The 27,713-nt window shown below is 41.8% G+C and overlaps 1 protein-coding gene across 1 annotated transcript; it reads right to left on the minus strand.

Moving 5' to 3' along the window:
- On the minus strand, positions 1 to 27,073 carry LOC148114715 (uncharacterized). Its single transcript, XM_087890705.1, has 26 exons — positions 27,053 to 27,073; positions 25,547 to 25,618; positions 25,314 to 25,378; positions 24,581 to 24,727; positions 24,310 to 24,450; positions 23,933 to 24,103; positions 23,000 to 23,564; positions 21,911 to 22,006; positions 15,581 to 15,697; positions 14,788 to 14,847; positions 14,075 to 14,146; positions 13,842 to 13,906; positions 13,109 to 13,255; positions 12,838 to 12,978; positions 12,461 to 12,598; positions 11,528 to 12,092; positions 10,439 to 10,534; positions 4,300 to 4,416; positions 3,507 to 3,566; positions 2,794 to 2,865; positions 2,561 to 2,625; positions 1,828 to 1,974; positions 1,557 to 1,697; positions 1,180 to 1,317; positions 366 to 811; positions 1 to 292 (listed from the first exon to the last, which is right to left on the minus strand). The coding sequence occupies exons 1-26, from the start codon at positions 27,071 to 27,073 to the stop codon at positions 66 to 68; spliced, it is 4,092 nt and encodes a 1,363-aa protein (XP_087746831.1). The 3' UTR covers positions 1 to 65.
- Between the last annotated feature and the right edge of the window lie 640 nt (positions 27,074 to 27,713).

The raw sequence follows: 27,713 nt of genomic DNA on the forward strand, positions 1-27,713 counted from the left end.
TAGAGGCTTCAAGCCATTCCCGAGTAACTAGGTGTCCTTCCTCCTCAAGATTCTTTATAGATATTTCAAGTCATTTTTTGGCTTGGTTTTGGTTTAGATACTTTAGGACCTTCGTCTTGCAGGTTTTTTAAGGATTGTCGAAGCCATTTTTCAAGAACTGGTCTAGGTTCTCCAGAAAGTGACAGGCTTTCTAAGGATCCTTGAAGCCATTCTAATCTATTCACCAGAGATCCTTCAGGACATTGCTTCTTGAGGTTCTCTATTGATTTTTCCAGCCATCCCTTTTTTCTGGCTCGACTTGGATTTTTGTAGATGTTGAATGCCTATAATAGATGCTTCAAGCCATCCCTGCACATCTAAATCACAGGTTTCTGGCCCTTCTTCTTGGAGATGATTTATCGATGTTTCTAGCCAATCATTCACATCCCCCCTGGATGCCTCAGCACATTCCTTCGGGAGGTTGGTGGTGGATGCTTTAAGCCATTCGGGCAGGGTGTACAGTTCAGAGGAATCCTCTTTCAGGATTTTCAGCGATTGCTGAAGCCACCTCAGTATATTTTGCCCGGGTTCCTTAGATGTTCTGATTTTGAGGCTGTCTACTGAAGCCTTAAGCCATTTCTTATTTAATTGATATCTCAAATTGATTTGAGGCTTCGTTTTGTCTTGAGCTTCTGTCTTGTTTTCGGTAATGTCTGCCCTTGTTTGGCAGAGACTCACAGAGCCTCCTTTGCTCTCTCTGCTGCTGGGTCTCTGCTCCATCTGGTCTTGGTCCATCATTAAGGGGCAGCGGCCCTTCCTCAGTTGTGTCTCTCTAGAAAAAGCCAGAAGGTTAGATGTGAATCTGGACCAACAACAAAGCATTCTTAATTTAAAAAGGATGGGAACTGCTTTGATGTCAGGAAACTCTCACTCTTGTGTATAAAGTGTGTAGAAGTGTATGAATATTGTTGGGCAGCGGGGGTTGGAGGTTAAAAGATCTCTCCTATACATATCTTCCCATTCACTTCCATGAGATTAACTCCTAGATTTGTATATGTAAAAGTATAATGAGCCATAATTCATTAATTTCTTTCTGAAGTAAGGAGATGTTCAGGTTTTCCCAAGCTTTCTAAGATAAGGGGAACCTAATGTGAAATTCTGGAACAGGAAATTCATGGTGGCTATCTAAAAATTTCTCACCTCCACAGTCTTTTTTCGTACTCTCGGCAGAGCTCCTCTTTCTCGTCGGTCAACTCAATATTTTTGAAGGCCAGGATCTCTGTCTTCATTTCCAGCTCTTTGTTTTCTATCGTTAGCTTTGCTATTACTGCTCTTTTTCTGTAAATTATGAGGACAAGAGATATTAGCCCTCTTCATTTTTTACTTGAATTTCTAAGCATACCTACATTCTTAATTATTTTTGCATTCCATTATACCTATTGCTCTTCTCTTATTCAGTTATACATACATATAAAAGAATGGAACATTTCTTTCATCCGGTATATCTGGCTTAAGGGCTCTAATAAATAAATTTGAATTGGAAAGAAAAAATCAAGTTCGATCTAAACATTTCTCACCTATAAAATTCTTCTTTAAGGTCATTATTTTCCCGTAGGAGCTCTGCATTTTCTCCAGCATATTTTTTAAGCTTGCAGCTGAGACTCTCATTTTCTCGTCTGACTTTGTCCAGCTGCCCAGGCTCATCTGAACTCTTTTCCCTATAAAATATCACGAGCAGAGTGAAATTAGCCCCCTTAGGTTTTTTTATTTGAATCATAATACTCGTTTAACATTAAAACTAATTGAAATAGCTGAGAAAGGAAGAGGAAGTCAGGGTTACTAGCTCACCTGCTCAGCTTTTCTTCATACTCTTTGCAGAGTATGAAGAGTTCCTCTTTTTCTTTGGCCAGTTGCAGATTTTTATTTGTAAGCTCCTGAACTTTTAATTCCAGCTCCTCTTTCTCTGTCAGGAGTTTTGACATTTCCATTGTCTTTCTGCAAATTATGAAGATCGGAGAGAAATTAGCTCCCTTTGTAAAAGAATGAGCTTTTTTACTTGAATGATCACTCCTTTTCTTCAATTAAAACACATTAAAAATACCTTCATGGGTGGGTGCGTGCGTGCGTGCGCTTTCGTGCGCCACGTTTGTGCGTGTACGTCAATGCCCAGGAAATAATGCTTTGACCATTTATTTTTCTTTTTTTCTAAATATGTTCCATGAAAGGCACAAACAAATTCAAAATGATTTTCAGAAGCAAAGTAAAGTTATGGATGTAGGATATGGGGAAAGTTCTCACTGCTCACAAATGCCTAACTGTCGACATATTTCAACAAGTTGGTCTCTCAGAGATAGTAGTACCTTGTTTATGAGGGAGTGTATATTAATTGTATCAATACCCTTGTTATCTCGTGCTCCGCCCGGACCTTGTTTATGAGGGAGCGTAACAAGGGTATTAATAAACCCTCAAGATAATAAACAGCAAATTGTTACTAAACTCTTTTCAGAAGTCATTCTGTAGTGTAGAGGATACCTAAAATGTTTGTGCACCACATAAAGGTATGGCGTATGCCATGACTTACGCATAACTCTGGTTCCTCGCTCTCTTCAGATCTACTTCCAGTCTTTCGGTTTTGGTGTGAACAATCTAGAGAAACAAAAGTACATCACAAGTCAGGAATATATTTCCATATCAGCCCACTCCCTACCCCCACCCCCACTACCCCATCACTCACACTGGGCTTCTTCCCCTCTTATTACGACGTGAATTATTTAATCCACGCTCAAAAGATTCCTCACATGCTAGATGGCTTACCTGATGGGAACGCATCCTTAAATTTAAATCCTGGTCCAGCTGCATCCTAATATTTTCTGGACGCCTGGAAACCTGGCAGTTCCGTGAAGAATGAAAAACATAAAATGAATTGTAGATGTTTGCTTGATAATTTTCTTCATTACGAAAATTTCTTCAAGGAGATACACTTTATGATCATGAGAAGAATTACATGAATTTGTTTTCCATTAATTCTCTGTGATGTCAGTGTAAAGAGGATGTTACTTTAAAGTTCCTCTTTAGGAAAAGAGTCAGGGGTGTAGACAAGCATATTTGTGCATATTAAAATCATGCATTCCAAGATGAGCACACACATGTGCAACTCCCAATTTATTGCTGTAGATGTTCAATACAGGCAATAAAGAGTATTCCCGCTGGGATAAAAAAAAAGAAAGACCTAGTTTTAGTTAATTTGTTTAGGAAATGTAAAAGACAGTGGTTCAAACCAAATATGAATCATCTAAATTTTATGTTACTATTGTATAGGGCCAAAGAAAGTAGCTAATGTGGCAAGGAAGGAACGAACCAAGAATTAGCACAAACTCTGATAATTGCCATTCTTTATTAGAAATTACAAATAAACTAGTTTGTATTGAATAGGGGTGTGTGTGTGTGGATCTCATATATGTAATGGAAATAGAAAGCGAACATGTACACTATCTAAAATATGTTGCACATGCATTATTAACAATTACCTCAGCACGTCTCCGTTCTTCTGTGGTAGATGACAGAAGAGGAAGTCTGGATGTTTCTTCCTGCCATGACAAAATACCCCATTTAAAAAAACAAACAAATTGACAGTGATTCAAGCCACTAATTTTTCTAACAACAGCTCTATGTGACTTGGGTTGTTGTTAAAGATAGTTTCAGCTTCAAATCTGCGGTGCCAACTGTATTTCTGTCATCTAAAGTTTGCACCCCGGCCTGGAAGATTTTGATGTTCGTCCACAACTGGAGCAGCTTCTTGGATGAGAATCTAAACATCTTCAAGGAAAACAAAAAAGAAAGTCCTGCTTCCTCTTGAAAAATTCCCATTCCTATTCTTGGGAATAGGAATGGGACAGATAGGGAGTCCTTCTACTATATCCCCAAACAGCCCTTTCATTTTAAGTGCAGAAAAAACGAAAAGTACTCCTGCTAAAAGTCATGTAAAATCTCCATTAGCAACTTGGCCTATTAAATATGTTAAATCAATACTTACAATGACCTAAGATAGCTCTGCAAGTTCATTGATTCATTCATCCAACTTATTTGGCTGCCCAAGTTGCAATAGAGACTCTGGGTCTCTCTCTTTGCTTTCCTTCCACTTATTGGTGTTTGATTCTCAGGGACTGACCGACCGACCGACCTATTTACCTACCCACCTACCTACCGACCGACCGACCGACCGACCTACCTACCTACCTACCTATTCAAATATCTATACGTTTTATCACACTTGAGAATAGCATTTACTGTGACAGCCTATGAACAAATGTTTTTTCTTACCTCTTTTTTGAGACGTTTCATGGTTTCTCTTAATCTTCTCAACAAATGGTTTTCCATCGCAAAATCAGTGATGGAAACTAGAAGGTAAGGTAATAGGTTAGAATGCAGAATAGCTTTAACATTTTTATTTCAAAAATTGGAATGTAGATCTTGAGACACAATGTCTACAATAGCACCTCATTTTTAAATGATATTTGCCCTCCAGGTCCTCTAATCTGATCCTTTAGGACAGGGCTGTGTCAAGCTCCCAGCCCGTGGGCTCGGTGGGTCACATGCTGGCCACAGCCACACCCGGTTTAGTGAAGGAGAAAAAAAAGTCCAGATATGTCACGTGATGCCGCCGTGACGACGTGAGTTAAAGACAGAGCTGTAGCCAAATGCAGCTTCCTCAAGAGTGCCTTTTAAACTCTGGGAATGATGCAGGAAAAGGCCATCTCCCATCTGCCTAATAGTTTAGTCTCCAAAGAGCGGTGGAGCTTCTTGTTTTCTCCCGCAGACTTCAACGTCTGCTGAAACGCATTCTCTTCACATTCTCTTCGGTAGTCAGGCTCTAAGTGCTTGAAAAGGCAACTCCCTTTGCCTCCCCTAATAACTGAGGGAAACACAGTCCAATCTTCCTGGATAGCACCTGGTTGCCCATCCCTCTCCAGGACTTTTCACTTTCCATATTATAACAAGAAACATCAACACTAACTTTGTTTTCAAAATGTAAATCCTACTATGTAGGAGATACAACCATGGACCTGCTAAACTACTGTATCTAGAATGATCTATATAACTGGCCGTGTTATAATATTCCCCATGAAAAGTCTTTTAATTTAAGGAACTTTTTTCCTTTCAAACCACAACAGACGCTAACAATTTCTAGAGGTAAAATTTTTGATTTAGCGCGTGAGAAAAGCGTTCACTTTTTCCCCAAAGGTAGCCCAATAAGTTGCTTTCTCACAGTTTAGGCAGTACTACTTTTTGTGAGATTGATTGCGATCACAACTGCATCAATAAAATTTGCAATAGTGATGAGAGCTTCACATGAAAAACAAGCTCATTGTTTTGCGGCCACCAACAAATAGCAGAGGTCTTCTTGGTATTCTATTTAAAATGGGGATTAGCAACAAAATTTTGCCAAGCAAACATGTCATCAAGGCTTGGTGCTATGGGGTGATGACATCTCAGTAGTTTCTCTCGAAGTGTGACCTGTGACACGCTGGGTCATCCTTCCGGAGGTGTGTCCTTACCAGGATCCTCAGCTCCTCCACACTTTAGCACCTCAGCACTTCAGCACCTCCGCACTTCAGCTCCTCGACGCTTCAGCACCTCAGCGCTTCAGCACTTCCGCACCTCAGCTCCTCAGAACCTCAGCACTTCAGCACCTCCGCACTTCAGCACTTCAGCACCTCAGAACCTCAGCACTTCAGCACCTCAGTACTTAGCTCCTCAACACCTCCGCACTTCAGCACCTCAGCACTTCAGCACCTCCGCACTTCAGCTCCTCAGCACTTCAGCACCTCCGCACGTCAGCACCTCCGCACCTCAGCTCCTCAGCGCTTCAGCGCCTCAGCGCTTCAGCACCTCAGAACCTCAGCACTTCAGCACCTCTGCACTTCAGCACTTCAACACCTCAGAACGTCCACACTTCAGCACCTCCGCACTTCAGCACCTTAGCTCCTCAACACCTCCACAATTCAGCACCTCAGCTCCTCCGCAACTCAGCACCTCAACTCCTCAACACCTCAGCACAAGGATTGGGATCCTGGATATATATATATGTAGCAGTCAAAGTCATCACAATCAGTGTTTCATGACATGGTCTACTATGTCTTAATCTTTTATCTAGCTGTGGATAGATGCTAGAGGTGCAACTTGTATGCCTCACAGTGTCATGGCAGATAGCAGATACCCCCTCCTATGCCTCCTCGTGCTCAAATCAATCAATGGCTGTCCACTATCGTGTGGTATTGGAGCTTGGGCTACAACACCATTGAAACATTCTTTCGCTTTTTACTAATTTCAGAACAACCTCAAAAATGCTTGGCTGTTTATCAGGCTTGAGTTTAGGGGTGCTTCTACTATGTCCATTATACCAAATGCCCTTTGCTTCTGGAGTGCGATGGAGTGGAACCATTACAGGGCACGAAACCATCTCAGTGGGTGGGGTCCTTTCTGCAACAATGACTATCTTGAGGTCACACCATTTCAACAAGTGTCCATCTACTAAATGACCACTCACAAATGATTCCAAAAACTCCAATCATTTCTCAATTTCTAGCATGTGTCTGCTTTGTTTCATCCCTCTGGTGAATTACCATCCAACTTTACCATCCTATTTGGCCTGTGGAGAAATCCTTGGGACACATCTGTACCAGGAACACAACACTGGTTAATTTTCTCAAGTGGCAGATTGCCCATGTCAAGGGTGGAACAGATTTATGTGACTCTCTTGATTCTTGGAACAGTTCAGCTGTGGGCAAGGTGGCTGAGGGAGGGTCGTCCTGTCTCCTCTCTTGTCTGTGGGGAGGCCTTTTAACTCTAGCACGACGACATGTCGAGAGAGTTACTGATTAGTCTCGTAAAGAGAATTTTAAAGGGAACGGAAATTACTGTCTCCAGAAGTCTCTGGAAGTCTACTGTCTCTCCTGAGAGAGAGTCCATCTTGCCTCTGGTGCTTCAGAAGACAGAATCAAAAGATGGAAGGGTTTCAGCTGGACATTAGGAGAACATTCTAAAGCGAAGGGAGAGAAGATTAGAGAATTGACAGCCATCAATTTTTCCTCCCAACTGTGGACATCAAAGCCCCCACTTTATCGACCCCATTGGGTCTGAAAAAGACAGTTAAGCTCTAGGCAGCTTCAGAAGAACATTGGCTCTCCTTGGAGATCTTAAGCTAAGACTAAGAAATTTTAGAATGGTTCCACAAGGACAAATGTAAGTAAACCACCAAAGTTGAGAGTTCAGATCAATTGTGATGCAGCAGTCAAGGTATTAGATGAGGAACAAGGAGCCTCCCGGTTCAAGTCCAACCATAGACGTTCCTGGGTGACTTCCTCACACTTTCTCATCCCTTTATCTCACACGGTTAATGGATGGAGGGAAAGAGGAACAAAAACTCTCCGGTACCATGAGCTCCTGAACATGAAGCAATACAGGCTGACACAAACACCTCCCAAATTCCAACTGTGGGTTGTGCAGAGGTGCGCTCCTGCATGCGCACTATTGGTTCAGGCTTCCTAATGGGAAATGGGGGAAGGCAAGGCACATACAAGCAGGGAATGTTAAAATTTGCTGATGTATAAAAGGAACACGTATGCAACTGTCCCTGAATACCAGACACATACGTTCACTCTTATGCAGTGCCAGAGTAGTCTGCTCAAGCTGTAAGTCCAACCCTGAATTCTGTTGTCTATTGTCTAACTCCAAGCAAGTGCTAATTGTTAGTTGAGAAGATTCTGTGCATAGTTTCAGCGTTCCGACGGGACCTTTGCGAGTTGACACATAGACTGTTTGGCATTAAATCAGTTTAATTGGACCTTCGCGTGTGGACCTGGTCTTTCCATCAGACACCTTGTTGTCAAATTTTTGCCATTTCATCCCTGGTCATAAATTAATTATTCATGTCGTCATGTGACAGCTTTTACATCGTCACTTTTACTACATAATCTTTTTTTCATTGAATGACCTCTCATTTTCTTGATGCTTATAAAGTGGCCTTGTTGCAGTCTCCAAATGCTTTGGTTTTTCTTAAGGGAGTAGATTATTTTATGCAACAGATAGTAATGTACTCAGCACCTAGATCCTATTGCTCTCAGCTCCTTGTAACTGATTCATGGTGGATATGAATTTCTGACTGACTGAAAAGTTGTCTGACTTTTAAAACGCATCCGTGCGGTGTGTGCCTCCCTTTACACTGCATGCGGAGGGATTGTAGATGAGAATAACCACGTTTTGAGTGAAAGTTCCCCTTTTAGAGATTGGGCCCTATGCAAGGCCAGACCCATATTGGTGGTCTCCCCCAGATACCTTATGGATACAGTGGGATTTCTGGTGGGAGCCTAATTTGCAAGGGATCTTGGCCTCTTGGCACAATTGCATCTGAATAGGAAATTTGTTTAGGTGGCTCCTTTGTTTGATTGTTAATTTACATGTTATTCAAAGTAAATAAATCTGATATGATAAATCAGATATGTTTACGTGTCTGTCTGTGTGTGTTTTTCGCAAAGTATCAGGCAATGGCCCAGGGGCCAGATAAATGGCTCTTTGAGAATCCAAACACAACGAACAAACCAGTTAACGAGGAGATTTCAGGCTTTATTAAGTACCTGTAGAACAGGGATGTCAAACTGGCGGCCTTCAGGCCGTATGCCCCATGCACAGGCCATGCCCACACCAGCTCCCCAAAGGTAAAAAATGTCATGGAACGTCACGTGATAGCAACGTGCTGTAGAAGGCAAATTAAATAGACGAAAGCATCAAGTCTTAGAAGTCATTTCGCTTCTCAACCAAGAAGGTTCTTCAGGTCTGATTGGATGGTGGGAATGGAAGGATTGATATTCCTTGCAGACAGCTGGTCATTTGTATTCTTTTAGAGAGTCGTTGAGGCCACTTGGAGGTTTGCTTGGTCCTCAGGGTCACCTGAGTAGTGCAAATGGGTGGGGAGCCTTTTTCGACCTGCTGAAAGGGTTCCTGCAGTCTGCACTTTTTCTGGAACTCCCTTCATACTCCTGCACCATCAAGTCCAATGATCGCTCTTTTGCTGCTGGGAACCCCATTTCAAGCAATGGTGATGCTCTGAGGCCCTGGGCGTACAGCCCCACACAAAAGACAAGACCGTGGTCCATAACTGTCGGACGGGCATGGAAGTCTGACACGTTTCCTGATAAGGCATCCCCTTCCTTCCACATAGGCTGCATTGTTATGCTAGCAACGCTGCACTCAGGGGAGCACTTCTGATTTTGGTTGATTCCTTTTCACCTTCAAAGCTTCCAGCTTTCACATCTGGCTTTTCGATGAGAGCTGCACGTGGTTCCCTATATGATTTTATACACGTAGGTCAGTTGACTCCAAACAAACAAAATGATCAACGGTGAAGACCCATTTGAAATGGTCCAAAAGAGTAGCGCACATGCCGAAACTTAGCTGACACTTCTCCTGTAAGAATCAGGTGAAAACACGGCATTTCTCTCAAAAGGAGGGCTGCAGATGTTCCCGGATTCCAGCCTCGGAGAGAAAGCTCATGAGCTGGAAATTTCTACCCCCAAAATACTGGAGGCCCACAGATTCTCCACCAGAGATGATACAGTATTCACAGTGCTTCTCATCAAGATGCTTCAGAAATCCTTACCACAGCCATGACGAGTAAATCTGTCTTGTTCTTTTCCTAAATGTGCTGACCTAGGCTATCATGGCTTGTTTAAGATATCTGTTGAGTTCATGGGGAAGCTATTTCCAGACCTTCTGATCCGTGAACTAACCTCTTAGTTACAGAATGATATCTCATTTTGTTTATGTCTAGGTAGGGCAAATTCACATGGGCTGTGGACCAGTAATATGTATTTTTAGGAAAAATGCTTCCTCTTCATACATCGCACATAGAAACAGAGGCGTGCATCTAAAATTGTTGTCATTGCTGACTGATCTAATTTCTAAACTAATGCTTAAATGCATTTCTTCAGCTAGCTCCTTGGTGACAGCTTTTCTGATATCTCACTTGGCTTGAGATTTCTTGATAGGCCATCAGGGAAGACTATTTAACTTTGATGGTTATCTTCCTGAATCATCCAGCTCTCACTGGCATAATTCCTAGTTCACAAGGATCTCTTTGTTTTAGTGAGTTGTTGGTACAGGTGACACAGCCTGTATGGCATATGCAATCTTGGTCTATCCTTTCTTTGTCCGTGCTCTACGGTTGTCTATCCATTCTTGGCATTTTGGCATAAATCATGCTTGTCGTTTGGCCCTTCTTTCCTTTTCTTCCTCCATATCAATCGCTTCTTCTTTTCTTTTTCCTTCCACTCTCTTTCTTTTCTCCTCCCACCCAACTTAAGGCAGCGTCTAGATAATCGCAATTGTTGATGACAAGCGTTCATTGGTTATGAAGCTCCTGCTGTAATACCAACGTCCATTAGGAAAACAGTATGCCACTCACTCCAAAAAGGCCCAAGAAGTTTTGGAAAACCACAACAATAAATACTTGCTGATAGGTTTCCAGTTTGTACATTTGGTCATCTTGATCCCAGTAACCCTAGAAGCAGCAGAAATGAGAGACAAGTCTGTACCAAGATGGGATGGGATGGGAGGTTTCAGGCTCTTCCCCATGGAGGTGATTTAAAACTATCTCAAGCTACTCATTCACATATTGCACGATTTCTTCAGGACATTTTCTATGCATTCCAAGAGCCATTCTTTCTGGCTTCTTCCGGGGATTCTCGTCTGAGGTTTTTCAGAGATGGTTGTAGCCATGCTTGCATATCTGTTTTGGATGCACTAGGACCATTCTTTCTGAACTTGCTAAAGATGCTTGAAGCCATCCATCCACCCATAAGTTTCTTTCAGAGCAAGCAGGTTCTACCCAAATCACCCTCTCCTTCCTCTTTACCATGCTTGTTTTTGATTCCTTAGAGTATTTGAGATCCTGGATGCCCTTAATAGATGCTTCAGGACATTCCCGAGTACCTAGATGGGGTGCTTCAGGTCCTTCCTCTTTGAAGCTATTTACAGATATTTCAAGCCATTTTTGGCATCTTGCTTGTATGTTTCAGGACCTTTTCCAAGTTTTTCAGGGATCGTTGAAGCCATTTTTCCAGATGCGGTATGGGTTCTTCAGAAAATAAAAAGCTTTCTAAGGATCCTTGAAGCCATTGTAAAGTATTTTCCACGGGTCCTTCGGAACATTGCTTCTTGAGGTTTGCTATTGATTTTTCAAACCATCTCTTCCTCAGAGTTCTTTTAATCTCTACCGTGGACTTCTGTAGATCCTGAACGCCTTTAATAGAGGCTTCAAGCCATTCCCGAGTAACTAGGTGTCCTTCCTCCTCAAGATTCTTTATAGATATTTCAAGTCATTTTTTGGCTTGGTTTTGGTTTAGATACTTTAGGACCTTCGTCTTGCAGGTTTTTTAAGGATTGTCGAAGCCATTTTTCAAGAACTGGTCTAGGTTCTCCAGAAAGTGACAGGCTTTCTAAGGATCCTTGAAGCCATTCTAATCTATTCACCAGAGATCCTTCAGGACATTGCTTCTTGAGGTTCTCTATTGATTTTTCCAGCCATCCCTTTTTTCTGGCTCGACTTGGATTTTTGTAGATGTTGAATGCCTATAATAGATGCTTCAAGCCATCCCTGCACATCTAAATCACAGGTTTCTGGCCCTTCTTCTTGGAGATGATTTATCGATGTTTCTAGCCAATCATTCACATCCCCCCTGGATGCCTCAGCACATTCCTTCGGGAGGTTGGTGGTGGATGCTTTAAGCCATTCGGGCAGGGTGTACAGTTCAGAGGAATCCTCTTTCAGGATTTTCAGCGATTGCTGAAGCCACCTCAGTATATTTTGCCCGGGTTCCTTAGATGTTCTGATTTTGAGGCTGTCTACTGAAGCCTTAAGCCATTTCTTATTTAATTGATATCTCAAATTGATTTGAGGCTTCGTTTTGTCTTGAGCTTCTGTCTTGTTTTCGGTAATGTCTGCCCTTGTTTGGCAGAGACTCACAGAGCCTCCTTTGCTCTCTCTGCTGCTGGGTCTCTGCTCCATCTGGTCTTGGTCCATCATTAAGGGGCAGCGGCCCTTCCTCAGTTGTGTCTCTCTAGAAAAAGCCAGAAGGTTAGATGTGAATCTGGACCAACAACAAAGCATTCTTAATTTAAAAAGGATGGGAACTGCTTTGATGTCAGGAAACTCTCACTCTTGTGTATAAAGTGTGTAGAAGTGTATGAATATTGTTGGGCAGCGGGGGTTGGAGGTTAAAAGATCTCTCCTATACATATCTTCCCATTCACTTCCATGAGATTAACTCCTAGATTTGTATATGTAAAAGTATAATGAGCCATAATTCATTAATTTCTTTCTGAAGTAAGGAGATGTTCAGGTTTTCCCAAGCTTTCTAAGATAAGGGGAACCTAATGTGAAATTCTGGAACAGGAAATTCATGGTGGCTATCTAAAAATTTCTCACCTCCACAGTCTTTTTTCGTACTCTCGGCAGAGCTCCTCTTTCTCGTCGGTCAACTCAATATTTTTGAAGGCCAGGATCTCTGTCTTCATTTCCAGCTCTTTGTTTTCTATCGTTAGCTTTGCTATTACTGCTCTTTTTCTGTAAATTATGAGGACAAGAGATATTAGCCCTCTTCATTTTTTACTTGAATTTCTAAGCATACCTACATTCTTAATTATTTTTGCATTCCATTATACCTATTGCTCTTCTCTTATTCAGTTATACATACATATAAAAGAATGGAACATTTCTTTCATCCGGTATATCTGGCTTAAGGGCTCTAATAAATAAATTTGAATTGGAAAGAAAAAATCAAGTTCGATCTAAACATTTCTCACCTATAAAATTCTTCTTTAAGGTCATTATTTTCCCGTAGGAGCTCTACATTTTCTCCAGCATATTTTTTAAGCTTGCAGCTGAGACTCTCATTTTCTCGTCTGACTTTGTCCAGCTGCCCAGGCTCATCTGAACTCTTTTCCCTATAAAATATCACGAGCAGAGTGAAATTAGCCCCCTTAGGTATTTTTATTTGAATCATAATACTCGTTTAACATTAAAACTAATTGAAATAGCTGAGAAAGGAAGAGGAAGTCAGGGTTACTAGCTCACCTGCTCAGCTTTTCTTCATACTCTTTGCAGAGTATGAAGAGTTCCTCTTTTTCTTTGGCCAGTTGCAGATTTTTATTTGTAAGCTCCTGAACTTTTAATTCCAGCTCCTCTTTCTCTGTCAGGAGTTTTGACATTTCCATTGTCTTTCTGCAAATTATGAAGATCGGAGAGAAATTAGCTCCCTTTGTAAAAGAATGAGCTTTTTTACTTGAATGATCACTCCTTTTCTTCAATTAAAACACATTAAAAATACCTTCATGGGTGGGTGCGTGCGTGCGTGCGCTTTCGTGCGCCACGTTTGTGCGTGTACGTCAATGCCCAGGAAATAATGCTTTGACCATTTATTTTTCTTTTTTTCTAAATATGTTCCATGAAAGGCACAAACAAATTCAAAATGATTTTCAGAAGCAAAGTAAAGTTATGGATGTAGGATATGGGGAAAGTTCTCACTGCTCACAAATGCCTAACTGTCGACATATTTCAACAAGTTGGTCTCTCAGAGATAGTAGTACCTTGTTTATGAGGGAGCGTATATTAATTGTATCAATACCCTTGTTATCTCATGCTCCGCCCGGACCTTGTTTATGAGGGAGCGTAACAAGGGTATTAATAAACCCTCAAGATAATAAACAGCAAATTGTTACTAAACTCTTTTCAGAAGTCATTCTGTAGTGTAGAGGATACCTAAAATGTTTGTGCACCACATAAAGGTATGGCGTATGCCATGACTTACGCATAACTCTGGTTCCTCGCTCTCTTCAGATCTACTTCCAGTCTTTCGGTTTTGGTGTGAACAATCTAGAGAAACAAAAGTACATCACAAGTCAGGAATATATTTCCATATCAGCCCACTCCCTACCCCCACCCCCACTACCCCATCACTCACACTGGGCTTCTTCCCCTCTTATTACGACGTGAATTATTTAATCCACGCTCAAAAGATTCCTCACATGCTAGATGGCTTACCTGATGGGAACGCATCCTTAAATTTAAATCCTGGTCCAGCTGCATCCTAATATTTTCTGGACGCCTGGAAACCTGGCAGTTCCGTGAAGAATGAAAAACATAAAATGAATTGTAGATGTTTGCTTGATAATTTTCTTCATTACGAAAATTTCTTCAAGGAGATACACTTTATGATCATGAGAAGAATTACATGAATTTGTTTTCCATTAATTCTCTGTGATGTCAGTGTAAAGAGGATGTTACTTTAAAGTTCCTCTTTAGGAAAAGAGTCAGGGGTGTAGACAAGCATATTTGTGCATATTAAAATCATGCATTCCAAGATGAGCACACACATGTGCAACTCCCAATTTATTGCTGTAGATGTTCAATACAGGCAATAAAGAGTATTCCCGCTGGGATAAAAAAAAAGAAAGACCTAGTTTTAGTTAATTTGTTTAGGAAATGTAAAAGACAGTGGTTCAAACCAAATATGAATCATCTAAATTTTATGTTACTATTGTATAGGGCCAAAGAAAGTAGCTAATGTGGCAAGGAAGGAACGAACCAAGAATTAGCACAAACTCTGATAATTGCCATTCTTTATTAGAAATTACAAATAAACTAGTTTGTATTGAATAGGGGTGTGTGTGTGTGGATCTCATATATGTAATGGAAATAGAAAGCGAACATGTACACTATCTAAAATATGTTGCACATGCATTATTAACAATTACCTCAGCACGTCTCCGTTCTTCTGTGGTAGATGACAGAAGAGGAAGTCTGGATGTTTCTTCCTGCCATGACAAAATACCCCATTTAAAAAAACAAACAAATTGACAGTGATTCAAGCCACTAATTTTTCTAACAACAGCTCTATGTGACTTGGGTTGTTGTTAAAGATAGTTTCAGCTTCAAATCTGCGGTGCCAACTGTATTTCTGTCATCTAAAGTTTGCACCCCGGCCTGGAAGATTTTGATGTTCGTCCACAACTGGAGCAGCTTCTTGGATGAGAATCTAAACATCTTCAAGGAAAACAAAAAAGAAAGTCCTGCTTCCTCTTGAAAAATTCCCATTCCTATTCTTGGGAATAGGAATGGGACAGATAGGGAGTCCTTCTACTATATCCCCAAACAGCCCTTTCATTTTAAGTGCAGAAAAAACGAAAAGTACTCCTGCTAAAAGTCATGTAAAATCTCCATTAGCAACTTGGCCTATTAAGTATGTTAAATCAATACTTACAATGACCTAAGATAGCTCTGCAAGTTCATTGATTCATTCATCCAACTTATTTGGCTGCCCAAGTTGCAATAGAGACTCTGGGTCTCTCTCTTTGCTTTCCTTCCACTTATTTGTGTTTGATTCTCAGGGACTGACCGACCGACCGACCTATTTACCTACCCACCTACCTACCGACCGACCGACCGACCGACCTACCTACCTACCTACCTATTCAAATATCTATACGTTTTATCACACTTGAGAATAGCATTTACTGTGACAGCCTATGAACAAATGTTTTTTCTTACCTCTTTTTTGAGACGTTTCATGGTTTCTCTTAATCTTCTCAACAAATGGTTTTCCATCGCAAAATCAGTGATGGAAACTAGAAGGTAAGGTAATAGGTTAGAATGCAGAATAGCTTTAACATTTTTATTTCAAAAATTGGAATGTAGATCTTGAGACACAATGTCTACAATAGCACCTCATTTTTAAATGATATTTGCCCTCCAGGTCCTCTAATCTGATCCTTTAGGACAGGGCTGTGTCAAGCTCCCAGCCCGTGGGCCCGGTGGGTCACATGCTGGCCACAGCCACACCCGGTTTAGTGAAGGAGAAAAAAAAGTCCAGATATGTCACGTGATGCCGCCGTGACGACGTGAGTTAAAGACAGAGCTGTAGCCAAATGCAGCTTCCTCAAGAGTGCCTTTTAAACTCTGGGAATGATGCAGGAAAAGGCCATCTCCCATCTGCCTAATAGTTTAGTCTCCAAAGAGCGGTGGAGCTTCTTGTTTTCTCCCGCAGACTTCAACGTCTGCTGAAACGCATTCTCTTCACATTCTCTTCGGTAGTCAGGCTCTAAGTGCTTGAAAAGGCAACTCCCTTTGCCTCCCCTAATAACTGAGGGAAACACAGTCCAATCTTCCTGGATAGCACCTGGTTGCCCATCCCTCTCCAGGACTTTTCACTTTCCATATTATAACAAGAAACATCAACACTAACTTTGTTTTCAAAATGTAAATCCTACTATGTAGGAGATACAACCATGGACCTGCTAAACTACTGTATCTAGAATGATCTATATAACTGGCCGTGTTATAATATTCCCCATGAAAAGTCTTTTAATTTAAGGAACTTTTTTCCTTTCAAACCACAACAGACGCTAACAATTTCTAGAGGTAAAATTTTTGATTTAGCGCGTGAGAAAAGCGTTCACTTTTTCCCCAAAGGTAGCCCAATAAGTTGCTTTCTCACAGTTTAGGCAGTACTACTTTTTGTGAGATTGATTGCGATCACAACTGCATCAATAAAATTTGCAATAGTGATGAGAGCTTCACATGAAAAACAAGCTCATTGTTTTGCGGCCACCAACAAATAGCAGAGGTCTTCTTGGTATTCTATTTAAAATGGGGATTAGCAACAAAATTTTGCCAAGCAAACATGTCATCAAGGCTTGGTGCTATGGGGTGATGACATCTCAGTAGTTTCTCTCGAAGTGTGACCTGTGACACGCTGGGTCATCCTTCCGGAGGTGTGTCCTTACCAGGATCCTCAGCTCCTCCACACTTTAGCACCTCAGCACTTCAGCACCTCCGCACTTCAGCTCCTCGACGCTTCAGCACCTCAGCGCTTCAGCACTTCCGCACCTCAGCTCCTCAGAACCTCAGCACTTCAGCACCTCCGCACTTCAGCACTTCAGCACCTCAGAACCTCAGCACTTCAGCACCTCAGTACTTAGCTCCTCAACACCTCCGCACTTCAGCACCTCAGCACTTCAGCACCTCCGCACTTCAGCTCCTCGACGCTTCAGCACCTCAGCGCTTCAGCACTTCCGCACCTCAGCTCCTCAGAACCTCAGCACTTCAGCACCTCCGCACTTCAGCACTTCAGCACCTCAGAACCTCAGCACTTCAGCACCTCAGTACTTAGCTCCTCAACACCTCCGCACTTCAGCACCTCAGCACTTCAGCACCTCCGCACTTCAGCTCCTCAGCACTTCAGCACCTCCGCACGTCAGCACCTCCGCACCTCAGCTCCTCAGCGCTTCAGCGCCTCAGCGCTTCAGCACCTCAGAACCTCAGCACTTCAGCACCTCTGCACTTCAGCACTTCAACACCTCAGAACGTCCGCACTTCAGCACCTCCGCACTTCAGCACCTTAGCTCCTCAACACCTCCACAATTCAGCACCTCAGCTCCTCCGCAACTCAGCACCTCAACTCCTCAACACCTCAGCACAAGGATTGGGATCCTGGATATATATATATGTAGCAGTCAAAGTCATCACAATCAGTGTTTCATGACATGGTCTACTATGTCTTAATCTTTTATCTAGCTGTGGATAGATGCTAGAGGTGCAACTTGTATGCCTCACAGTGTCATGGCAGATAGCAGATACCCCCTCCTATGCCTCCTCGTGCTCAAATCAATCAATGGCTGTCCACTATCGTGTGGTATTGGAGCTTGGGCTACAACACCATTGAAACATTCTTTCGCTTTTTACTAATTTCAGAACAACCTCAAAAATGCTTGGCTGTTTATCAGGCTTGAGTTTAGGGGTGCTTCTACTATGTCCATTATACCAAATGCCCTTTGCTTCTGGAGTGCGATGGAGTGGAACCATTACAGGGCACGAAACCATCTCAGTGGGTGGGGTCCTTTCTGCAACAATGACTATCTTGAGGTCACACCATTTCAACAAGTGTCCATCTACTAAATGACCACTCACAAATGATTCCAAAAACTCCAATCATTTCTCAATTTCTAGCATGTGTCTGCTTTGTTTCATCCCTCTGGTGAATTACCATCCAACTTTACCATCCTATTTGGCCTGTGGAGAAATCCTTGGGACACATCTGTACCAGGAACACAACACTGGTTAATTTTCTCAAGTGGCAGATTGCCCATGTCAAGGGTGGAACAGATTTATGTGACTCTCTTGATTCTTGGAACAGTTCAGCTGTGGGCAAGGTGGCTGAGGGAGGGTCGTCCTGTCTCCTCTCTTGTCTGTGGGGAGGCCTTTTAACTCTAGCACGACGACATGTCGAGAGAGTTACTGATTAGTCTCGTAAAGAGAATTTTAAAGGGAACGGAAATTACTGTCTCCAGAAGTCTCTGGAAGTCTACTGTCTCTCCTGAGAGAGAGTCCATCTTGCCTCTGGTGCTTCAGAAGACAGAATCAAAAGATGGAAGGGTTTCAGCTGGACATTAGGAGAACATTCTAAAGCGAAGGGAGAGAAGATTAGAGAATTGACAGCCATCAATTTTTCCTCCCAACTGTGGACATCAAAGCCCCCACTTTATCGACCCCATTGGGTCTGAAAAAGACAGTTAAGCTCTAGGCAGCTTCAGAAGAACATTGGCTCTCCTTGGAGATCTTAAGCTAAGACTAAGAAATTTTAGAATGGTTCCACAAGGACAAATGTAAGTAAACCACCAAAGTTGAGAGTTCAGATCAATTGTGATGCAGCAGTCAAGGTATTAGATGAGGAACAAGGAGCCTCCCGGTTCAAGTCCAACCATAGACGTTCCTGGGTGACTTCCTCACACTTTCTCATCCCTTTATCTCACACGGTTAATGGATGGAGGGAAAGAGGAACAAAAACTCTCCGGTACCATGAGCTCCTGAACATGAAGCAATACAGGCTGACACAAACACCTCCCAAATTCCAACTGTGGGTTGTGCAGAGGTGCGCTCCTGCATGCGCACTATTGGTTCAGGCTTCCTAATGGGAAATGGGGGAAGGCAAGGCACATACAAGCAGGGAATGTTAAAATTTGCTGATGTATAAAAGGAACACGTATGCAACTGTCCCTGAATACCAGACACATACGTTCACTCTTATGCAGTGCCAGAGTAGTCTGCTCAAGCTGTAAGTCCAACCCTGAATTCTGTTGTCTATTGTCTAACTCCAAGCAAGTGCTAATTGTTAGTTGAGAAGATTCTGTGCATAGTTTCAGCGTTCCGACGGGACCTTTGCGAGTTGACACATAGACTGTTTGGCATTAAATCAGTTTAATTGGACCTTCGCGTGTGGACCTGGTCTTTCCATCAGACACCTTGTTGTCAAATTTTTGCCATTTCATCCCTGGTCATAAATTAATTATTCATGTCGTCATGTGACAGCTTTTACATCGTCACTTTTACTACATAATCTTTTTTTCATTGAATGACCTCTCATTTTCTTGATGCTTATAAAGTGGCCTTGTTGCAGTCTCCAAATGCTTTGGTTTTTCTTAAGGGAGTAGATTATTTTATGCAACAGATAGTAATGTACTCAGCACCTAGATCCTATTGCTCTCAGCTCCTTGTAACTGATTCATGGTGGATATGAATTTCTGACTGACTGAAAAGTTGTCTGACTTTTAAAACGCATCCGTGCGGTGTGTGCCTCCCTTTACACTGCATGCGGAGGGATTGTAGATGAGAATAACCACGTTTTGAGTGAAAGTTCCCCTTTTAGAGATTGGGCCCTATGCAAGGCCAGACCCATATTGGTGGTCTCCCCCAGATACCTTATGGATACAGTGGGATTTCTGGTGGGAGCCTAATTTGCAAGGGATCTTGGCCTCTTGGCACAATTGCATCTGAATAGGAAATTTGTTTAGGTGGCTCCTTTGTTTGATTGTTAATTTACATGTTATTCAAAGTAAATAAATCTGATATGATAAATCAGATATGTTTACGTGTCTGTCTGTGTGTGTTTTTCGCAAAGTATCAGGCAATGGCCCAGGGGCCAGATAAATGGCTCTTTGAGAATCCAAACACAACGAACAAACCAGTTAACGAGGAGATTTCAGGCTTTATTAAGTACCTGTAGAACAGGGATGTCAAACTGGCGGCCTTCAGGCCGTATGCCCCATGCACAGGCCATGCCCACACCAGCTCCCCAAAGGTAAAAAATGTCATGGAACGTCACGTGATAGCAACGTGCTGTAGAAGGCAAATTAAATAGACGAAAGCATCAAGTCTTAGAAGTCATTTCGCTTCTCAACCAAGAAGGTTCTTCAGGTCTGATTGGATGGTGGGAATGGAAGGATTGATATTCCTTGCAGACAGCTGGTCATTTGTATTCTTTTAGAGAGTCGTTGAGGCCACTTGGAGGTTTGCTTGGTCCTCAGGGTCACCTGAGTAGTGCAAATGGGTGGGGAGCCTTTTTCGACCTGCTGAAAGGGTTCCTGCAGTCTGCACTTTTTCTGGAACTCCCTTCATACTCCTGCACCATCAAGTCCAATGATCGCTCTTTTGCTGCTGGGAACCCCATTTCAAGCAATGGTGATGCTCTGAGGCCCTGGGCGTACAGCCCCACACAAAAGACAAGACCGTGGTCCATAACTGTCGGACGGGCATGGAAGTCTGACACGTTTCCTGATAAGGCATCCCCTTCCTTCCACATAGGCTGCATTGTTATGCTAGCAACGCTGCACTCAGGGGAGCACTTCTGATTTTGGTTGATTCCTTTTCACCTTCAAAGCTTCCAGCTTTCACATCTGGCTTTTCGATGAGAGCTGCACGTGGTTCCCTATATGATTTTATACACGTAGGTCAGTTGACTCCAAACAAACAAAATGATCAACGGTGAAGACCCATTTGAAATGGTCCAAAAGAGTAGCGCACATGCCGAAACTTAGCTGACACTTCTCCTGTAAGAATCAGGTGAAAACACGGCATTTCTCTCAAAAGGAGGGCTGCAGATGTTCCCGGATTCCAGCCTCGGAGAGAAGGCTCATGAGCTGGAAATTTCTACCCCCAAAATACTGGAGGCCCACAGATTCTCCACCAGAGATGATACAGTATTCACAGTGCTTCTCATCAAGATGCTTCAGAAATCCTTACCACAGCCATGACGAGTAAATCTGTCTTGTTCTTTTCCTAAATGTGCTGACCTAGGCTATCATGGCTTGTTTAAGATATCTGTTGAGTTCATGGGGAAGCTATTTCCAGACCTTCTGATCCGTGAACTAACCTCTTAGTTACAGAATGATATCTCATTTTGTTTATGTCTAGGTAGGGCAAATTCACATGGGCTGTGGACCAGTAATATGTATTTTTAGGAAAAATGCTTCCTCTTCATACATCGCACATAGAAACAGAGGCGTGCATCTAAAATTGTTGTCATTGCTGACTGATCTAATTTCTAAACTAATGCTTAAATGCATTTCTTCAGCTAGCTCCTTGGTGACAGCTTTTCTGATATCTCACTTGGCTTGAGATTTCTTGATAGGCCATCAGGGAAGACTATTTAACTTTGATGGTTATCTTCCTGAATCATCCAGCTCTCACTGGCATAATTCCTAGTTCACAAGGATCTCTTTGTTTTAGTGAGTTGTTGGTACAGGTGACACAGCCTGTATGGCATATGCAATCTTGGTCTATCCTTTCTTTGTCCGTGCTCTACGGTTGTCTATCCATTCTTGGCATTTTGGCATAAATCATGCTTGTCGTTTGGCCCTTCTTTCCTTTTCTTCCTCCATATCAATCGCTTCTTCTTTCCTTTTTCCTTCCACTCTCTTTCTTTTCTCCTCCCACCCAACTTAAGGCAGCGTCTAGATAATCGCAATTGTTGATGACAAGCGTTCATTGGTTATGAAGCTCCTGCTGTAATACCAACGTCCATTAGGAAAACAGTATGCCACTCACTCCAAAAAGGCCCAAGAAGTTTTGGAAAACCACAACAATAAATACTTGCTGATAGGTTTCCAGTTTGTACATTTGGTCATCTTGATCCCAGTAACCCTAGAAGCAGCAGAAATGAGAGACAAGTCTGTACCAAGATGGGATGGGATGGGAGGTTTCAGGCTCTTCCCCATGGAGGTGATTTAAAACTATCTCAAGCTACTCATTCACATATTGCACGATTTCTTCAGGACATTTTCTATGCATTCCAAGAGCCATTCTTTCTGGCTTCTTCCGGGGATTCTCGTCTGAGGTTTTTCAGAGATGGTTGTAGCCATGCTTGCATATCTGTTTTGGATGCACTAGGACCATTCTTTCTGAACTTGCTAAAGATGCTTGAAGCCATCCATCCACCCATAAGTTTCTTTCAGAGCAAGCAGGTTCTACCCAAATCACCCTCTCCTTCCTCTTTACCATGCTTGTTTTTGATTCCTTAGAGTATTTGAGATCCTGGATGCCCTTAATAGATGCTTCAGGACATTCCCGAGTACCTAGATGGGGTGCTTCAGGTCCTTCCTCTTTGAAGCTATTTACAGATATTTCAAGCCATTTTTGGCATCTTGCTTGTATGTTTCAGGACCTTTTCCAAGTTTTTCAGGGATCGTTGAAGCCATTTTTCCAGATGCGGTATGGGTTCTTCAGAAAATAAAAAGCTTTCTAAGGATCCTTGAAGCCATTGTAAAGTATTTTCCACGGGTCCTTCGGAACATTGCTTCTTGAGGTTTGCTATTGATTTTTCAAACCATCTCTTCCTCAGAGTTCTTTTAATCTCTACCGTGGACTTCTGTAGATCCTGAACGCCTTTAATAGAGGCTTCAAGCCATTCCCGAGTAACTAGGTGTCCTTCCTCCTCAAGATTCTTTATAGATATTTCAAGTCATTTTTTGGCTTGGTTTTGGTTTAGATACTTTAGGACCTTCGTCTTGCAGGTTTTTTAAGGATTGTCGAAGCCATTTTTCAAGAACTGGTCTAGGTTCTCCAGAAAGTGACAGGCTTTCTAAGGATCCTTGAAGCCATTCTAATCTATTCACCAGAGATCCTTCAGGACATTGCTTCTTGAGGTTCTCTATTGATTTTTCCAGCCATCCCTTTTTTCTGGCTCGACTTGGATTTTTGTAGATGTTGAATGCCTATAATAGATGCTTCAAGCCATCCCTGCACATCTAAATCACAGGTTTCTGGCCCTTCTTCTTGGAGATGATTTATCGATGTTTCTAGCCAATCATTCACATCCCCCCTGGATGCCTCAGCACATTCCTTCGGGAGGTTGGTGGTGGATGCTTTAAGCCATTCGGGCAGGGTGTACAGTTCAGAGGAATCCTCTTTCAGGATTTTCAGCGATTGCTGAAGCCACCTCAGTATATTTTGCCCGGGTTCCTTAGATGTTCTGATTTTGAGGCTGTCTACTGAAGCCTTAAGCCATTTCTTATTTAATTGATATCTCAAATTGATTTGAGGCTTCGTTTTGTCTTGAGCTTTTGTCTTGTTTTCGGTAATGTCTGCCCTTGTTTGGCAGAGACTCACAGAGCCTCCTTTGCTCTCTCTGCTGCTGGGTCTCTGCTCCATCTGGTCTTGGTCCATCATTAAGGGGCAGCGGCCCTTCCTCAGTTGTGTCTCTCTAGAAAAAGCCAGAAGGTTAGATGTGAATCTGGACCAACAACAAAGCATTCTTAATTTAAAAAGGATGGGAACTGCTTTGATGTCAGGAAACTCTCACTCTTGTGTATAAAGTGTGTAGAAGTGTATGAATATTGTTGGGCAGCGGGGGTTGGAGGTTAAAAGATCTCTCCTATACATATCTTCCCATTCACTTCCATGAGATTAACTCCTAGATTTGTATATGTAAAAGTATAATGAGCCATAATTCATTAATTTCTTTCTGAAGTAAGGAGATGTTCAGGTTTTCCCAAGCTTTCTAAGATAAGGGGAACCTAATGTGAAATTCTGGAACAGGAAATTCATGGTGGCTATCTAAAAATTTCTCACCTCCACAGTCTTTTTTCGTACTCTCGGCAGAGCTCCTCTTTCTCGTCGGTCAACTCAATATTTTTGAAGGCCAGGATCTCTGTCTTCATTTCCAGCTCTTTGTTTTCTATCGTTAGCTTTGCTATTACTGCTCTTTTTCTGTAAATTATGAGGACAAGAGATATTAGCCCTCTTCATTTTTTACTTGAATTTCTAAGCATACCTACATTCTTAATTATTTTTGCATTCCATTATACCTATTGCTCTTCTCTTATTCAGTTATACATACATATAAAAGAATGGAACATTTCTTTCATCCGGTATATCTGGCTTAAGGGCTCTAATAAATAAATTTGAATTGGAAAGAAAAAATCAAGTTCGATCTAAACATTTCTCACCTATAAAATTCTTCTTTAAGGTCATTATTTTCCCGTAGGAGCTCTACATTTTCTCCAGCATATTTTTTAAGCTTGCAGCTGAGACTCTCATTTTCTCGTCTGACTTTGTCCAGCTGCCCAGGCTCATCTGAACTCTTTTCCCTATAAAATATCACGAGCAGAGTGAAATTAGCCCCCTTAGGTATTTTTATTTGAATCATAATACTCGTTTAACATTAAAACTAATTGAAATAGCTGAGAAAGGAAGAGGAAGTCAGGGTTACTAGCTCACCTGCTCAGCTTTTCTTCATACTCTTTGCAGAGTATGAAGAGTTCCTCTTTTTCTTTGGCCAGTTGCAGATTTTTATTTGTAAGCTCCTGAACTTTTAATTCCAGCTCCTCTTTCTCTGTCAGGAGTTTTGACATTTCCATTGTCTTTCTGCAAATTATGAAGATCGGAGAGAAATTAGCTCCCTTTGTAAAAGAATGAGCTTTTTTACTTGAATGATCACTCCTTTTCTTCAATTAAAACACATTAAAAATACCTTCATGGGTGGGTGCGTGCGTGCGTGCGCTTTCGTGCGCCACGTTTGTGCGTGTACGTCAATGCCCAGGAAATAATGCTTTGACCATTTATTTTTCTTTTTTTCTAAATATGTTCCATGAAAGGCACAAACAAATTCAAAATGATTTTCAGAAGCAAAGTAAAGTTATGGATGTAGGATATGGGGAAAGTTCTCACTGCTCACAAATGCCTAACTGTCGACATATTTCAACAAGTTGGTCTCTCAGAGATAGTAGTACCTTGTTTATGAGGGAGCGTATATTAATTGTATCAATACCCTTGTTATCTCATGCTCCGCCCGGACCTTGTTTATGAGGGAGCGTAACAAGGGTATTAATAAACCCTCAAGATAATAAACAGCAAATTGTTACTAAACTCTTTTCAGAAGTCATTCTGTAGTGTAGAGGATACCTAAAATGTTTGTGCACCACATAAAGGTATGGCGTATGCCATGACTTACGCATAACTCTGGTTCCTCGCTCTCTTCAGATCTACTTCCAGTCTTTCGGTTTTGGTGTGAACAATCTAGAGAAACAAAAGTACATCACAAGTCAGGAATATATTTCCATATCAGCCCACTCCCTACCCCCACCCCCACTACCCCATCACTCACACTGGGCTTCTTCCCCTCTTATTACGACGTGAATTATTTAATCCACGCTCAAAAGATTCCTCACATGCTAGATGGCTTACCTGATGGGAACGCATCCTTAAATTTAAATCCTGGTCCAGCTGCATCCTAATATTTTCTGGACGCCTGGAAACCTGGCAGTTCCGTGAAGAATGAAAAACATAAAATGAATTGTAGATGTTTGCTTGATAATTTTCTTCATTACGAAAATTTCTTCAAGGAGATACACTTCATGATCATGAGAAGAATTACATGAATTTGTTTTCCATTAATTCTCTGTGATGTCAGTGTAAAGAGGATGTTACTTTAAAGTTCCTCTTTAGGAAAAGAGTCAGGGGTGTAGACAAGCATATTTGTGCATATTAAAATCATGCATTCCAAGATGAGCACACACATGTGCAACTCCCAATTTATTGCTGTAGATGTTCAATACAGGCAATAAAGAGTATTCCCGCTGGGATAAAAAAAAAGAAAGACCTAGTTTTAGTTAATTTGTTTAGGAAATGTAAAAGACAGTGGTTCAAACCAAATATGAATCATCTAAATTTTATGTTACTATTGTATAGGGCCAAAGAAAGTAGCTAATGTGGCAAGGAAGGAACGAACCAAGAATTAGCACAAACTCTGATAATTGCCATTCTTTATTAGAAATTACAAATAAACTAGTTTGTATTGAATAGGGGTGTGTGTGTGTGGATCTCATATATGTAATGGAAATAGAAAGCGAACATGTACACTATCTAAAATATGTTGCACATGCATTATTAACAATTACCTCAGCACGTCTCCGTTCTTCTGTGGTAGATGACAGAAGAGGAAGTCTGGATGTTTCTTCCTGCCATGACAAAATACCCCATTTAAAAAAACAAACAAATTGACAGTGATTCAAGCCACTAATTTTTCTAACAACAGCTCTATGTGACTTGGGTTGTTGTTAAAGATAGTTTCAGCTTCAAATCTGCGGTGCCAACTGTATTTCTGTCATCTAAAGTTTGCACCCCGGCCTGGAAGATTTTGATGTTCGTCCACAACTGGAGCAGCTTCTTGGATGAGAATCTAAACATCTTCAAGGAAAACAAAAAAGAAAGTCCTGCTTCCTCTTGAAAAATTCCCATTCCTATTCTTGGGAATAGGAATGGGACAGATAGGGAGTCCTTCTACTATATCCCCAAACAGCCCTTTCATTTTAAGTGCAGAAAAAACGAAAAGTACTCCTGCTAAAAGTCATGTAAAATCTCCATTAGCAACTTGGCCTATTAAATATGTTAAATCAATACTTACAATGACCTAAGATAGCTCTGCAAGTTCATTGATTCATTCATCCAACTTATTTGGCTGCCCAAGTTGCAATAGAGACTCTGGGTCTCTCTCTTTGCTTTCCTTCCACTTATTTGTGTTTGATTTTCAGGGACTGACCGACCGACCGACCTACTTACCTACCCACCTACCTACCGACCGACCGACCGACCGACCTACCTACCTACCTACCTATTCAAATATCTATACGTTTTATCACACTTGAGAATAGCATTTACTGCGACAGCCTATGAACAAATGTTTTTTCTTACCTCTTTTTTGAGACGTTTCATGGTTTCTCTTAATCTTCTCAACAAATGGTTTTCCATCGCAAAATCAGTGATGGAAACTAGAAGGTAAGGTAATAGGTTAGAATGCAGAATAGCTTTAACATTTTTATTTCAAAAATTGGAATGTAGATCTTGAGACACAATGTCTACAATAGCACCTCATTTTTAAATGATATTTGCCCTCCAGGTCCTCTAATCTGATCCTTTAGGACAGGGCTGTGTCAAGCTCCCAGCCCGTGGGCTCGGTGGGTCACATGCTGGCCACAGCCACACCCGGTTTAGTGAAGGAGAAAAAAAAGTCCAGATATGTCACGTGATGCCGCCGTGACGACGTGAGTTAAAGACAGAGCTGTAGCCAAATGCAGCTTCCTCAAGAGTGCCTTTTAAACTCTGGGAATGATGCAGGAAAAGGCCATCTCCCATCTGCCTAATAGTTTAGTCTCCAAAGAGCGGTGGAGCTTCTTGTTTTCTCCCGCAGACTTCAACGTCTGCTGAAACGCATTCTCTTCACATTCTCTTCGGTAGTCAGGCTCTAAGTGCTTGAAAAGGCAACTCCCTTTGCCTCCCCTAATAACTGAGGGAAACACAGTCCAATCTTCCTGGATAGCACCTGGTTGCCCATCCCTCTCCAGGACTTTTCACT

Source organism: Pantherophis guttatus, chromosome 3, assembly GCF_059756535.1.
Source record: "Pantherophis guttatus breed Tessera chromosome 3, ASM5975653v1, whole genome shotgun sequence".
NCBI classification, from domain to species: Eukaryota; Metazoa; Chordata; class Lepidosauria; order Squamata; family Colubridae; genus Pantherophis; species Pantherophis guttatus.

Excerpts from the sequence above, each read along its gene's own strand:
- LOC148114715 (XM_087890705.1), bottom strand. The coding sequence starts at position 27,073 with ATGAAACGTCTCAAAAAAGAG. Across the intron at positions 12,979-13,108 it reads TATGAAGAAAAGCTGAGCAG|GGAAAAGAGTTCAGATGAGC; the intron begins GTGAGCTAGTAA and ends GATATTTTATAG. Across the intron at positions 10,535-11,527 it reads TCAATAGAGAACCTCAAGAA|GGTTACTGGGATCAAGATGA; the intron begins GCAATGTCCTGA and ends TGCTGCTTCTAG.